The 15530-nt window shown below is 41.5% G+C and overlaps 1 protein-coding gene across 2 annotated transcripts in view; it reads left to right on the top strand.

Annotated features, from left to right (window-relative positions):
• Positions 1-15530, top strand: part of LOC138302095 (trypsin-like) — an 89298-nt gene that overhangs the window by 31608 nt on the left and 42160 nt on the right. For both annotated transcript variants that reach the window (XM_069242480.1, XM_069242479.1), the window contains one exon: positions 8859-8922. In XM_069242480.1, the coding sequence (XP_069098581.1) occupies positions 8859-8922 (64 nt within the window). The remainder of the gene's footprint in view (positions 1-8858; positions 8923-15530) is intronic.

Raw genomic sequence — 15530 nt, 5'->3', positions numbered from 1 at the left:
GTTCCACATACTCCCTAAATATTGGTTTACTAAGTTCTGGTTCTTCCCTAGGAGCTGTTGTCCTTGACCTAAATGCTCTTCTGACCCATGCCGAGTGAGTTTTAGATATAGTGGTTGGGTTGGTGAAAAGAGTCAACCTACCCAGCTTCGTCAGTTCTGACTTGATATATCTAAACCAGGGGATTTTCAGGTCTCTCTCACACAAGAGGCAATCCTTGATGATATCCCTGTTTAGTGAAGCATGAGGGTTTAACCAAATCGAAAACCACATAAGCAAGAGGACCAACTCAATCATGCCCTCAACATAATCCATCCGCAGCCACTGGTGCATGATGAAGGGTAGAACAAGCAGGTGGAACACCAAGAATTCGCCTGAACACTGTTTTTTGCTCACTTTGAAGGGGACTTTTATTAGAGTATCCCCTAGTTTCTGAGCCATATGTAAGGACTGTGAGACACTTATTCCTATAGATCTCCTGGAGGAGGGATACTTGTTTATTCCCAATATGATTGGCCAAACTAAAAGTATACCCCACCAAGCTTAAAAATTTCTGATGCAGTCTAGTATTAAAGGGTCACCACTTTCTCCACGTATCCATAACTGTGCCCAAATAAGAAAAGTCTTGAGCCTGGGCAAAATGATGGGCTTGTAATAATATGCCCCACATCTTATGCTTTTGGGCTTGCAGACCATAATGTATGTTTTTGCTTAGTTAGTAACCAAGCCTAATGACCTCATAAAGGACACAAATTCCTGAAATAAAGCTCTAAGACCATTAGGGTGTTGGAAGAGTAAGACAGAATAATCTGCATACAGTAAAACTGGAAACTTTTCCCTGCCTCCTTGGATTAAAACTAGAGTGGACCCCACATAAAGGTTTTGACCTGAACTCCACGAAAGCTTCAGACAGGCCTGAAAAGAATGGTGAGAGCACAAGTTTTGTTTATGTGTTGCTCTGGGAGGAGCACAGCAAGGTCCAGTGCCTCTATCTCAGAATCCTTTCAGGTCCAGTGCCTCTAAGTCCTATCAATGTGACACAGCGCCAAAATTTGCAGCACTCTTGTGACTTTTTGCGTGCCTTTGAGCTGAAGCATCAGTAGAAATACAGAACTGACTGACAGTCCCACCCCAAAGGTTGTGCGCTATATGCACTGATGCCATTGTGTAGAATGACTACTCCGGGTGGTTAAAGTCTAATGGAATACATTTGAAATGCAAGATAGTGCCTTTAAAGCAACACAACACACATTCAGATGGCCTCTATCTGCCACCAACGAGCAAGCATTACTAAACCACCATTTATGGACCACCACTTACTATCTGTACTCCCTCCTTGCCACTGAATTACTGCATTTCCTGCAGTGTGGCAGATTTGGCTGAGCCAGATGGCAGTTTTTTAGTGTGAGGGGGGTTGCTGAAGGGGTGCTGTGTCTCCTTTGCTCATTTTGGAGGTGCAGCGAGGCTGTGCAGATCATCAGGGCCCCACCTCGGGGAACTGGGTTTGAGCCCTCACTTTAGCACTGCAGCCCAGAACCTAAAGCATTAAGTGGGAAACAGCAGGCAGCAGAAGCTCCATGGCCATATCTCTATCACCTTCAAGGAAGAAAATTTGGAAATAGCTTTTGCAGAGTTAAAATGTAGAAACTGGCTTCCATCATAAGAAAGAAGTCTGCTCTTGAATTGGAAGGACTCTTGAGGCATCAATACAACTACTCTCTGTGGGTGGAGGCCGTGATCGAGATATACAAGGCAAGTGGTGATTTTGATTTCTATTTTATAGTTCTAAAAGTAGTGAATTAACAAACATGATGGCCATTAAACAAACTAAGGGGTTGCTCTATTCAGTAGAAAAGGCTGCCTGTGAATATTAAATTAATAGGAGGAAGGAAAAACTTCCTCCACGTTGGATCAATAGGCCTTTTCCCCTCTTTTCCTGAATGTTTTTTTCGGTAAAATGAAAGCTTTACCAACAGGAAAACACTCCCCAAAAAGGAAGTAAAATGCAGCAGAAGATCCCCTGACATAGGAATGACTTCTAAAGTAGATACTGAGAATACTTCTTTGAACAATCCGTCTTTGTCTTCTGAAGCCAATAATATTCATTCTCAAGGAACTATGATAAAAAATGATGTTTCAGAAGAGACCAGATAGGAGTATTACCCTTTCACTCTAAGATGTGGATTTTAGTATGTTACCTCAAGAGAGAATGAACAAAATCTCAAAGAATTCAATGGGATGTTTCAATTGTACATCGAGTGAAGAATCAACTTGTAGTAATTATCATTCCTATCACCCAAACGTATGCTGAATGGCTCTTTTCACCCTCCAAGAGAATATGTACACATTTCTGAAGCATTGCACACGCTTCAAAGAACTCTTGAATCAATGCTGTCGCTCACTGAAAAAACTACATGTGATTCAGACAATAATCATGAAATTTTAACTGTAACATTAAAATCCTTTGCTAAACAAAATGGTATCGAACAAGATGTGCATGGAAAGTTTGTACAAAAGCAAACCGCTATTGAGGTTAATAAGTGTAAATTAGCATAGAACAATATGAAACAAATAAGATCATGAGCCACGCAAACATGGAAAAGACAATTCAATAACGATAAAGAAAAGCAGTAGCCAACAATCTTAGGAAATATCTATTCACCACAGAAACTATTCCATGAAATATCAGAGGTCCAACAACAACCCTCAGTATTCATCTCCCCACCATGCTGCTCACTTTTTTTAAAAAACTAAAAAGATGAATGACAAGGAAGATGAATCGAAATTAAGTAGGCATAATAAACAACAAGGAGAAGAATTATCAATCATTCCGAAAAGGTGAAAAATAAAAAAAGCAAAATGGAGAATTTTTTAAAAAGTTACCAATACTAAGAAGATTTGATACAAACACCAATCCAAAACTGGACAATGAACCCACCTGCCCAACTAGCATCAAGGCAGATACTGTTGAAAGGATGGAGATTCAGCCAGCCTTTCCTCTTCTGTTCGTAGGGAACTTATTTCTAAAGCTCTGAATAGCGGATTAGGGCTTATCACGCTGTGCTCTAACATAGTTTAGGTAGGAAACAACTACATCATTCCTAGTGACAGTATGGTGGGTCTGTTTTTGTGTTTCACTCTCCTTTTCACAATTTTGCTTTTAGTGTGTTTTACCATCCTAGTTATTGCAATAAATGCCATTTTATCTAAGATGCAGTTACTGCAATAAATCTTATTGAACTATACTCTGCTTCTTATTGTCTTTGTATGTGTGAGACTAATGTAACGGAGAGAAAGGGATGAGATCTGATCGACCACGATTCCCCTGAGGAGTCCGCTGTGTCAGGTACCCGTTTGCCACAATTATCCCTGCTCTTGGGTGGAGATGAGGCACTGCTAGTTGGCAAGAAAAACCTGGATTAGGCCGACAGGTGTCACGTGGTGTGGGATTGTACTCAGTACTCTACAATCCAGTTGATTCTGCTGCCCAAATCCAGTAGTCTCATTAGGATAATGAGAATTTACGCAACACTACCTAGGGCCCACCTTAGGGTTGACTTATATGCAATAAAAGGGGAGTTTAAGGCTTGACAATTGGGCTATATTGCCAAGTCAAATTGGCAGCCTAGAACTGCATTCAGGCTGCAGTGACAGACCTGGGACACAGTTTAAGGGGCTACTAAAGTGGATGCCGCAATGAGTGCTATATGCCCACTAGTGACATTTAATTTACAGGTCCTAAGTATAGGTTGTACCACTTTACTAGAGATTTACAAGTAAATTAAATATGCCAATCAGGTTTAAAACACTTTTACCATATTTCATGACAAGAGCACAAGCACTTTTGCACTGTTTAGCAAGTTTAGAGTGACTGCGATGGAGCTCTGGCTGGCTACGGGGACCAAAATAGGCTATTGAGGATGCGTCATGCAGCAGAGGCGATGCAAGGACCTCACGAGCCGATGTGTCACACAGCACCAGGTCTGGGGAGCTGTGGTGGGTGATACTTGGGGCCTTATTTATACTTTTTTAGCGCCGCATTTGCAGAATTTTTTTATGCAAAAGCGGGCCAAACTTACAAAATATAATTGAATTTTGTACGTTTGCACCGCTTTTGCGTAAAAAAATTACACAAATGCGGTGCTAAAAAAGTATAAATCAGGCCCTTGGTCCTTTCATGGAGATTGGTCATGCACCTGCAGTTCCTGGGAGCTGTGGTAGGTGATGCATGGTTCTAGGAGGATGCGGGGGTGATGCAAGATCCTTGCAAGGAGATGCATTGTGCACTGGCGGCACCAATGGGCTGTGGAACTGCGATGTGAAGTCCTGCATCAGGGATGCGTTGTGCAGCAGTTCCGATGCAGTGTTTGGCATGCCCCAGTCATATGACCCAGGTGAAGGCTGCAGAGCCCAAAAGACAACAACAACGAATTTAGCAAACTAAGTTGTGTATAGGCAAAACGTTTGGGGAAAGACCATCCTAAGGCTGACAGAAGTAACACATCCAGCACAAATTCTGTGCTTTACAAAGTGTAACCGTTTTTCAACTTTGGATGTGTGCTGTTGCTATTGGATCACTTTAATGAAGCCTTGCATGTATGTTTTAATAATGCTTCTGTCAAGTTTTAACGATCCAAGCAAAATTCTCTAAACTCACAAATCTCACATTACTTGAATTTTATGCAATTTCAACATATTTGGCATTAGGCCACTTTACAGGTTTTTTACCCAGGGGAGACTGGTTCATGTAGAACGTTTCTCAGTGTCAGGCAATTTCTGCAAAAAAACAGTCTCCTGACAGTATCTTATGAGATATTTTTGAGCGACTTGTACTTCTTGCATTAAAAAGTCAAGTGAGATGCCGAAAATTAAATTTTGACCTCAAAAAATAATTTTGTGACATTTTAAAGGAATAAAGTGAAACTTCATGACAAAGTGCAGTTTCGAATAGACCCTGGATTTAACAAAGCTCCGTACTCCGTAATAAAACTCACTCTTATGATCTTTGTACGACCCTCAGGTTACAGGTGAAGATTCTGATATGTGCACCTGAATCTCTCATCTTCTCAATGTGATTTGGTAATGATTGCATCCAGAATGCTTTATAAAGCACCTTGGTCGAATTCAATGTATAAATAAAATCTATTTTTTTTTTTAAAATAACAAGTTATTTTGTATTATCTTCTACTGGTGTGTTTTAACATGAGTCAGTATGGCAGTCAATTAGTGTATGCTGTCAGAAGATTAACAAGCATTTGCAATGCAATGGGTTAGAGGTATTGGCACTGTAAATTCATAACTGGACTTTTCTTGCCACATAAATTGGTCAACCCTGCATCATAATTTGCTTTTTCCCTGCAACATAATTCCAGTGGCCCTGCATATAATTAAAGCACTTCGATTTACCTACTTCTTCTATCTGCATCCAAAAATGAAAAGAGTGCAAGGATGGCAGAAAAGTGCAAGTGAGGAAGGTTCATTGTGCCAAACAACAATGTAGTTACTTGGAATTAAGTAACACAAATACAAATCTGACAGCCTATATTCCACTCATGCACTAGGACCGATCCTAGAGCTAAGGAAAAGTAAAAGTAATGTATTTATGTGCCTGTCAGTTTGATTACAATGTAGTGTAGGGCGGCACTAGTCACAAGAAGAAAGTGCATTGTGCTTAACAATATTATTTTAAGCCTTTGGATAGTAAATGACTTGGGTCATAAGTTGAATGTGGATTCCTTTCTTCAGTAAACAATGGCGTCTCCCTTTCCTATTAATACCACTATGAGCCAAAAACTCAAGGAACAAATGCCAAATGTTGTATGATGCTACCGCCTCTGTAGTGTACCCCCTGTAGAGTACAGCAAAATCCCATGCACTATATCTGAATAAAAAGACCATCGGCAGGATGCCCCTTTTGTAAAGAAGAGCTATCCATCCACCTCTATGAGCATATGGCAATGTGGGAAGCATGTAGCAGAAAGTCGAAATGCCCCACAAAAACAGGGGATTAGCGATCTTTTTGGGCTTGGCCTTTATGTCCAATAACAATAGCCAAACTCGTGACACGCAGACCAAGTTAAGTGAAACGCATCTCTGAAACCTGAGAGACATTTCAAGTCTGTACCAAGAACGCGCAAACAAGTCAGATGAAGGATTACCAGAGGCTTCCTCACCGGTAACATTACTGCTCACTAGTTGCATCATGTGAGACGTGAGGGAAGGCACAACGGAATATCTGAATAAAAAGACCATCGACAGGATGCCCCGTTTGTGAAGAAGAGCTATCAATCCACCTCTAAATACATATTGTAAGGCAGGGAGCATGTAGCAGAAAGTCGAAATGCCCCACAAAAACAGGAGAATGGCGATCTTTTTGGGCGTGACCTTTATGTCCGATAACAGTAGCCAAACATGTAACACCAGACCAGGTTGAGTGAAACGCATCTCTGAAGGCAGAGAGACATTTCAAGTCTGGATGAAGAACACGCAAACAAGTCAGATGAAGGATTACCAGAGGCTGCATCGCCGGTAACCTTACTGCTCACTAGTTGCTTCATGTGGGACGTGAGGGAGGGCACAACAGCACGCTCAACACTGCATAAAACCGCAAGGAAGTGGCAACAACGTGCTATTTGGAGGACAGAAGTGTATTAAATCGATGCTGCCATAGAGATGTTAATGCTTTGCCTTTGTTGCATGCGATGGTTGCATCTTCACAGTCTGCACTACTGTTAAAAGGCGGGGCAGAGGCGAAAAACAAATGGTACAAGTGGTTGAGAGCTATGGAGGGGCATTAGAAAGGGAACGAAAATGGTCACTTGTGGTGTGAAGAAGGGAAATTGCCCCCTGATTTATGGCCGCACTTCAACATTTGTTTGGGCTTGCTTGAGCAGGCCAGCGGCTGGGTGTGAATGGGCGCAGCAGGGACCTCTGACTCCTAGGCACTGACGTCTAGTGTAATGAACAGAGCCGGCCGCTGCAAATCTCAAGGCGAGGGCGGGTGGGACTGTGGATGGGGATGAGGGAAATTTACAAAAAAATATGAAAAAAAAAAACCAAGCGTGATCGTGCTGTGTAAAACCCAGTGAGATCGCGTTGTGTAGGAAATAGAAAGAAAAAGTAGTCCAGAAATCATGCCGAAAATATGGAGCCTCGTATGTTTTCAGTAGTTGGCCGATGCGCTTGAGGAGGGCTAAACACCGGAAAAGGCATGAGGTATGCATGCTTTTCAGAAATGAAACCAAGTGAACTTTAAAAGGCAAGTTCACGAACCACTGAAAGTGACGGGTGTGACATGGGTGTGATTAAAAGCCACAGAGCAAGTACAACAGAGGCCAGAGCGCTTGCCTGCTCGGCCCTAAAAAGCGCCAACATTTAACATGTTTGTGATAACATACAGTGACAAAGCTCGCTAATAACAATAGAGCGGCACATGATGGCAGCACCATACTCAATACATGGTGTTTCCGCTAACCGTGAGTGCCACAAGGTGGTCTCGTGAGGCAGCAGAAAGATGATGTCCATGCATGTCTTATGTCCACCATCTACTTTTATCCTGATCAAAACTCTTTTGCCAATATGTGGGGCTAGGTAGAGCTTGTGTGTGTGTTTGCACGTGTGTGTGTGTGTGCTCTAATGCGAACACGTGTATGTGTCCTTCTATATGTGTCAATGTCCACCATTTATCCAGGAACTGAGGTAGGGCTTAGAGTGCTAACCAAGAGGTAATAGTTATCTCCAGGAGTTGGGTCACTTGACGTGGCATCAAAAGGTGTGTGTAACATGACATGTAACACTGGGAACATCCCATTGGTCAGATGAAAATAGGAGTGGGTGCAAAGGTTTAGCACCCTGTACCAAAGATCCCACAACACCCAAACTTAGCTAATCACAGGCCAATGATGGGGGATGGTCACCGAGACTTTGGCACAGGCAGCTTAGGCCAGTGAATCGTAAAGGGACAAGTAGATGATCCCTTCTTTAGCTGTGTGCTGCCATACTCACAATCAATGACTGAGCGATGTTGCACCGGGGAGTGAGCGCTTACAAAAGCAAAAAAGAATACTAAAGAAAAAGAGCGACCTTATTCAGGAGTATTTTTTTTTCAAGATCCTTTGACAGCACTCGCTGCCAAATGCTACCCGGCCTCTGGACGATTGCAAAATACTCGAATATGCATTCCAAAAGAACACACATAAAGCACGAAAGACAAACTGTAAACCAAAATACTCCAGTGGTTTGATTCAAGATGTGAATGACGATGTTGCAAGCGAATGGCAGAAGGTTCCAACACAAAAGAAGCCAATGGCAAAAGGTGGTTGACTGAAAGCTCCTAAATGAAAGTAAAGAATAAAATATGTTAGCTGTCAAAGCTGCAAGTGCAATGTAGTAAAGAAACAGGCAGCTTCTACGGAGAACTCAATTGAAGCAAAACGAAAATATAAAATGACCATGTTAGAAAGCATCAACAAATTGAACAATGACAGAAGCACTTTAAAAAGTACCTTTTAAATCTCACTGTGACTTATAATAATGGGATGAGTATCTCCTATCTAATGCAGTTAGAGTCACCTTGTATTAAGTATATATGCATGTACAGTTACTTTTTACAGTGATAAATGGGAGAACTGCCTCCCACTATGTCCTGATTTGTACGACTTCTGTGTAAGAAATTTTTAAATGGAGACTCTTCACGGAAATGTATTGGGAGAGAGTCACATTACGACACCATTTGGAAGATAATTATGTGAGCTACAAAAGAGCTCCTTTTAGGTATTTTAATATGATAGCAATATTTTTCCAAAGAGGAGGGCTGGAGTTTAGATCCTATAAGTGAACTGAAATGTTTTTTTTGTTTCAGGTGCTTGGCGACATGTTGGTCCGATGGCTTCTGCATTTCCTGTGTTTCCTCATCATTGCTGAAGGTGACTGCACTTTTTGAAATACATTTCAATTAGTTACACAACGGAAACACAACTCACTTATGGTACAGGGTAAAATAACAAGCCCCAGCAGATGCCCTATTCATTGCAAAAAATATAAAACATACATTGACTGTTCTTAGCCTTGCCCGTTGTGGTGCAAACTGCTTAAATATCTGTGATCTAGGACACCTTTCCCAAAAGACTTCATTGCCACCCAATAATCCAGCTTTTGTTTTGCACAGAGAACAAGTAGTATCTTGCAGTCTTCCTCTCCATAAAATGGCTCCAGTCCTTATTCAATTTTATTGGAATCCTCAAAAACGAACCAAGGGAAAAGTAAACATCTGCATTGAGCAACTTAAACTTTGAATAAAGTAAACACTGGCTACTGGGGCTTTTACCCAAGCAGACTCCGCCAGAACAACCTCTCCTTCCTCTAATATCGAAACCCCTCTTCTGGTACTTGTAGTGGCTGCTCATTTTCTGTTGGGCCTTTCAGAGATCCAGAAGACTTTATAATTCTCACTTTAGGTAGGTTTTGGTAAGATTGAGAACGCAATCATAACTTTTAAGCCAAAGCCTATGAATGCCCTCTTAATGGCCAAGTTCTTTCTAATTTTCTCTATTGCCTGGCTAAAATCTGGCAACAGCAAATTAAATAAAGATGATATTTTTATTTCTCAATGCTTTATCCAGGATTTTATCCTGTCCCTCCGGAATGATCCATATGACCATGAAAGTTGCAACACAAAATCCCCTCAGGGCTACTCTCTTCCAAGTTGAATGCAATAACAACTCACCACCTCGATTTCAGGGAACTCCTTCACAAGACCCAGTTGCTCTTCAAGCCAGGATTGCACAAAAATGGAAGGTTGCCCCTTTCAGCTCCAGTTAGAAATCCGATCGTGCAAATTTCTAGATCTCATATATTTCACAGTTTTTTCTATACATTCGGTACTTTCTTCCAACTTTTATCTGCTGAATCTTGGTCTTTCTTACAAAAATTGAATTCGCTGAACTCTAATGGTACCTTCCATCACATCATTCTCTTTTCCAATTTATGCGTAAACTCAGTCAGTTTATTCAGCTTATCGTTGGGCTTGGCAGATATTTTCTAATTTCTTGAGAGTATATCCTTCGGAGCAAGGTAAGAACTGAAGGCAAAAGCCCTGGGAGAATGTGAGCCACAACGTTCATCCCTTTGGGACTCTTTTCTAAGGGAGAAAACATTTGTTTACCTTGTTGGCCTCGGCTCCAAGTCAGTACCAGCTCTCTGTTCGGCAGGATGATGCAAGGGTGACTCCCAAGGCCCTGCACAATGTGCTCCATACTGGCTCTATCAGCTGTACTCTGCACCCACACCACCAGAACAATCATGTCATCCAGGACTGTCTTTATGCCCGCTTCACTGCCTACGTGCAGGTAACTCTGGTTTTACTAATGGTGTTATTTTGCATTGACACGATTTGAGGTAGCACTGTGAAAAAGATTCATTGAATGAAGACAGGCAGAGACTACTTACCCACAATGGGAGGTTGCCGAGTTGGATCACCGCTTCTAATTTTGTTTATGAATGACGTTTCTGTAAAACAATGCCTGTGGCTATATTTTAAAGAAGTATTTCTAAATGAATGTAGGGTTTTGCCAATGCTGTACCAGGCAAAGTTAGGATTAGCGTGTGTCCGTTTTTTGAACAAATTACAAGGTATGTGTAGGCTAAGTTTAAACAATGAGGGGTATAGTTACTAACCTTTTACGTCGTTTTTGACTCACAAAATGAAGCAAATCGATACAAAATCTTTTTTACCTATTTACTTTCCAGAGAAAAACTTGTTTTGCTCTGGAAAGTGCCCTACAAGTAACGCATAACAGCACAAATTACTGCTTTGTGTAACTTAGCGCCCAGGGGTTGTTACATGGGTGGTACATGGGTGGTACATTTGTGTTCCCATGCAACCACCCGTACCTTTTGATGCAAAATTCTATCTACAAACAATAGTAGACAGGGTTTTGCGCTAAAAGTTAACAGCATTTGAAAGCAGGTGTTGAAAGGAAAAATGTTTCATTTCTCCTTTCTTTTCCGACTTTATATGCGTGCTGCACTGTGCAGCACACATACAACATAGGAAAAGTTTTAAAGTGTGTCTACGCACAGTATTTTGTACTGAAAGGATACCTATGCTAGACCCAGGCACACATCCTTGCACTATGGCACAAAGGTGCGTGTGTAGCAGCAGATTTCTGCACTGGCGCTAGGGTAAATGTGGTGCTCTCTTGCCCCCTCCTTCTCACGTAGCATAGCACAGTTCTTTTGGATGCTGCTCTGAGCTGCGTGAGAATTTAGTAAATGTGGGCCTGAGTCGTCTTCTAATTTTAGTGAAAATTATTTTTCCATAAATAGTTCTACCATTGGCAGACGGTGAATTTGCTCACAGGAAAGACATTGTAGTATGCTCGTTTCTAGTAACGAAGAAGCAACAGAGATTTAAGTCCACCAAGAGGGCACTGAGGGACATAAGAGCAAAAATACAATAGCAATTAATGTGGTCTCAGTGCCATTTACTCCAGTTCACGCCTTCCCCTCTCCCAACTTCATTTTCATCCACCTGCACTTCTGGAAGGCGTGTAGGCGAAGATTCTCAAAGGTGTCACAGAAAGCAGCACAGCAGCCAAACATGCTGCGCTGCGTGACAGGGAGAGAGCAGGAGAGCTTCATATTCACAGAGATCTGGCTCTCTCCTCTCCCTAGCGTCGTCAATGATTTCAGCTGCCATGAACCAGGCAAACACCTTAACGCCATAGTGCTAGGGTGCATGCTTGAGTCTACCATAGGTTTTGTATAGGAAGGGTAGCCTTCTTGCACAAAATACTATGGCTAGACAAGTGAAAAACATCAGTGTTAATTTTTGGCACTAAGCCCTGTCTACTAATGTTAGTCGATAGAGTTTAGCATCAAAAAGCATGGGTGGTTGCATGTAAACACCCATGTACCAACCATGGAACGCCCCTTGAAGCAAAGTAATTCAAAGCAGCGTTTTGCTCTCCTTTGCATTACTTTTGGGTACTTTCTATCTAAAAACAAGTTTTTCACTGGAAAGTGAATCAGGAAAAAAACATTTTGTTCAGGTGACGCTAACCCAGATCAAAATGTTTTAGAATCTCCCCTGTAGTCTCACTCCTCCAGTGACCAAGATCTCAGTGAACCATGGGATAGAAAAACAAAATTAAAAAAAGATTGTAGAGCTGTAGCCACCTTGCCAGCACACATCTTGCATTCTACTTGCAGGGAGAAGGTGGTTTTGCCTTCACAGTCAATGGATGTTGGGCCGTGCTAGCAACAGTAGGGAAGCAGGTAATGGGAAAAAGTGAATACTATGCAAATAGGACCCGAACAAGGGCTACACAAGCAATGCTCTCTCCTGGAGAAGCAAAGTGCAAGGGTAGCCTGAGGACCCTCAGTAACTGTTGTGCTTTGGAGCAATGCTGAACAAGTCATAGGGGAACCTCTTAGAGTGTTTCTCTTTGAGAAATGGCTCTCTCAGAAAGAAGAAGCTAGAAATATATCATATTCTGACTTTGCCAAAAGGGGGCTGTATTTTGCTCATTGCCGTAAGCAATGTAATTTGTAAATCCGACTGTCACTGGAAGAAGCTTGGCAGCCATGTTAGCGAAGGAGTAAGAACGTCAAGAGTTCCACATCCAAGGCAATAGTGTGCTTAGAATGCTTAATCCTCCTGGTGGCCCTACTTTATCATACTACCCAGTCCAACACACTGGCAGCTCAGGCTGCTCTCTTGTGGGTGACAAAGAGTGCATTTCCTAATCCTGCTGGCGGCATGCTGCCCACCACTACAAACTGTACTGCTGGCTACACTACTGACGGTAAACCTATGAATGCCTCATCTGCAGGAGCAAGGTGCAGCTCTTAGTTTCTCTGTTGCAGAAACTAAAACTTTGGCTTAGCTCTACATGGTTGGTTTTCACTCCTATGGGTGACATGAGTGAACTTAGTTCAATGCAACGACACTTGAATGTGCAAAGGAAGCCAAATACATAGTTGAGGTGGTGTCAATGCTTTTGGGATAGGTGATTTGAAAACAAACTAAACTAATCACATACAATACCATATTAGCACAAATTAGTGTGGCAAACAAAGAGAAAAAAAATAGTATTTCTACCATACTTAAAATGTCATCAAAAACCTAACACCTTAGAACCTACTTATACAGGAGAGGAGCAAGTGGTAGTACAACTTGCATCTATAGTCTCCTAAGGAGAATTATTTCACTGCACACCTATTTACAGCAAAGCACTGTCGCTTGTCAAGAGTTGAGGAGGCCATGTTCCCTCAAAAGGCAAATACGCTTTGCATCAACCCCTCCCTTCCTGGACTTGACTCAATATCGGCTTTTAGGACAGAGTGCAATACAGCAGCATCTCTGGTAGTAAAGATATTCTCTAGCATTATCTTGCACGATAATTTGGGATGAAGGAAATTACTAACAAGTGGTCAAGTGGCAGCCCTTTTATGCTGTATCTTGTTTCTCATTATGCATAAATGTAACTCCTTAAAGAGGCATGATAACATAAAATATTAGTAAACAGTTCAAAAAGCTATAGGTGAATGTTTTATTAAGCCTTGCCTGTTGCAAGCTGCAAGATATTGAAAATGTTGTAACAAACAAAAGGGCATTACAAAAGACATAATCATAAAAGCATTTATGTCAGTTAAGAAAGCTGCATATTGCCAGTTAAAGGGATCAGGAATGATGCAACATTGAAATTTTTTCATCATCACAACACAGTCACTGTGATTGATTTACAATCCTGTGCAGGTTTCTGATTGAATCACACATTGTTTTCAATCTTCATCTGAGGACTTGTGGATGACATCAGGGTTACATGCAGAATACTTGTGATCATGGAGAAAACCAGTCAATGCATGCCTGTTATCATTAGCTCGCACATTAAATGGACCAGAAAATGGGTGCTGTTCCAAAGTACTCAGTTATCATGACAATACTGCATTTGGAGTCTCGAACCATAACAGTGAGTCAAGCCAGTCATCAAGCAACTTGTTGACAAGTGTCACTGGTGAAGTTGATCCATCACAGTTAGCATTTTGGTGTAGAGACAGTTGCATTGATCTGCACTGTCTCTAGTGTGATTTCATTGTTTGCAGGAGCATTTTCCCATTAAGAAAAGCCATAAGGGATTGCTCTGGATGTAGATCCAAGATGATTTCAGCTGGACAGTGTATGCACCAGAACACAGCTTTTACTTGCTTAGCGTCTATTTTGTGAAAGGTCAGCATACAGTTCTCGCTAAATTCAGAAAGCTAAGCATGTTCCAGATAGCAGAATAGGGTCTCTCTGCATCTTTGTTCAGCTGGATACATGTACTCCATGTTATTGATTATCTTGTCGGGTCAGGAAAAACATGCCAATACCACAGCTGATGAGCAGTAGAATGGTTGGAAATCCTGCAAAAAGACTGGAGAATAAAACAGTGACAAAATTATCATATCAGTCCAACACTGGTTTAAATCCATCACCAGACCAGATGCAATGTTCTTATAAAGATGCAGAGTACAAGTTGTTGTAGAATAATTAATTATTATCGTGTCTGTAACAGCCTCTGATCCTCCAAAGCAGGTCTGGCTGTCTGCAAGTTGTAAGATTCAGCTGCAGAAGTCAAAGGGAATTCTCCTTGTAGTAACACAGCAACCAGTTTGCTAATTATGTCAAAACACATGCCTCTAATATAAATACTAGGCCAAGGGACATTTTTGATTACACTGGTACAAGGTTCTATTAGTCCTTGTTATTGATTTCCTCGTTGGATCAGGAGAAAGATGACAATACCACAGCTGATGAGCAGTAGTATTGGTTAGACATCCTCCAAAAAGACTGGAGAATAAAGGAGTGAAAAATATTCATATCAGTCCAAACACTGCTTCAGATCCAGTCACCAGACCAGAAACAACGTTCTTATAAAGAGTCACAATACAAGTCACTGTAGAAGAATTAAATATCATAGGTAGAATATCAGCAAAGTGAGTCAGATATTGCGTCTGTAACAGTCTCTGAACCTACAAAGCAGTTCCGGCAATCTGCAAGTTATAAGACTCTGCCGTAGAAGTCAAAGGGATTTCTTTTGTAGCAACACCGCAAACAGTATTCTAATTTTGTCAAAACATATGCCTCTCTTATAGATTCAAGGTGAGGCCAAGGGACTTTTTTGATTAGATGTGTACACCTCAGATCTGATAGCACTGGCCCTCATGAGCGACAAAGCAATCAGAAATAAACGGGTGCTTTACTCTTGCTTTGTGGACTTTAAAGCTGCTTTTGACAGTATACTAAGAGGTCCCCTATGGCACAAACTGCAGAACTGCCAGGTGGAGCATTGAGAGCAATTGAGCAGCTGCATACTAATACCTAGGTGTGGCTCAAACTAAGAGACGGCTCTTGTATCTCAAGAAAGATCCCTACAAATTCTGTACTGAAGCAAGGCTGCATGCTTGCTCCATTGCTTTTTAATTTATATATAGCTGACATGTTGAAGCCACTTTATGAAGCAAATTGCCACCCTTCCAAATTGTGAGG

Source organism: Pleurodeles waltl, chromosome 6 (genome assembly GCF_031143425.1).
Source record: "Pleurodeles waltl isolate 20211129_DDA chromosome 6, aPleWal1.hap1.20221129, whole genome shotgun sequence".
Taxonomy (NCBI): Eukaryota; Metazoa; Chordata; class Amphibia; order Caudata; family Salamandridae; genus Pleurodeles; species Pleurodeles waltl.
This window is presented reverse-complemented; position numbering and strand designations above follow the sequence as displayed.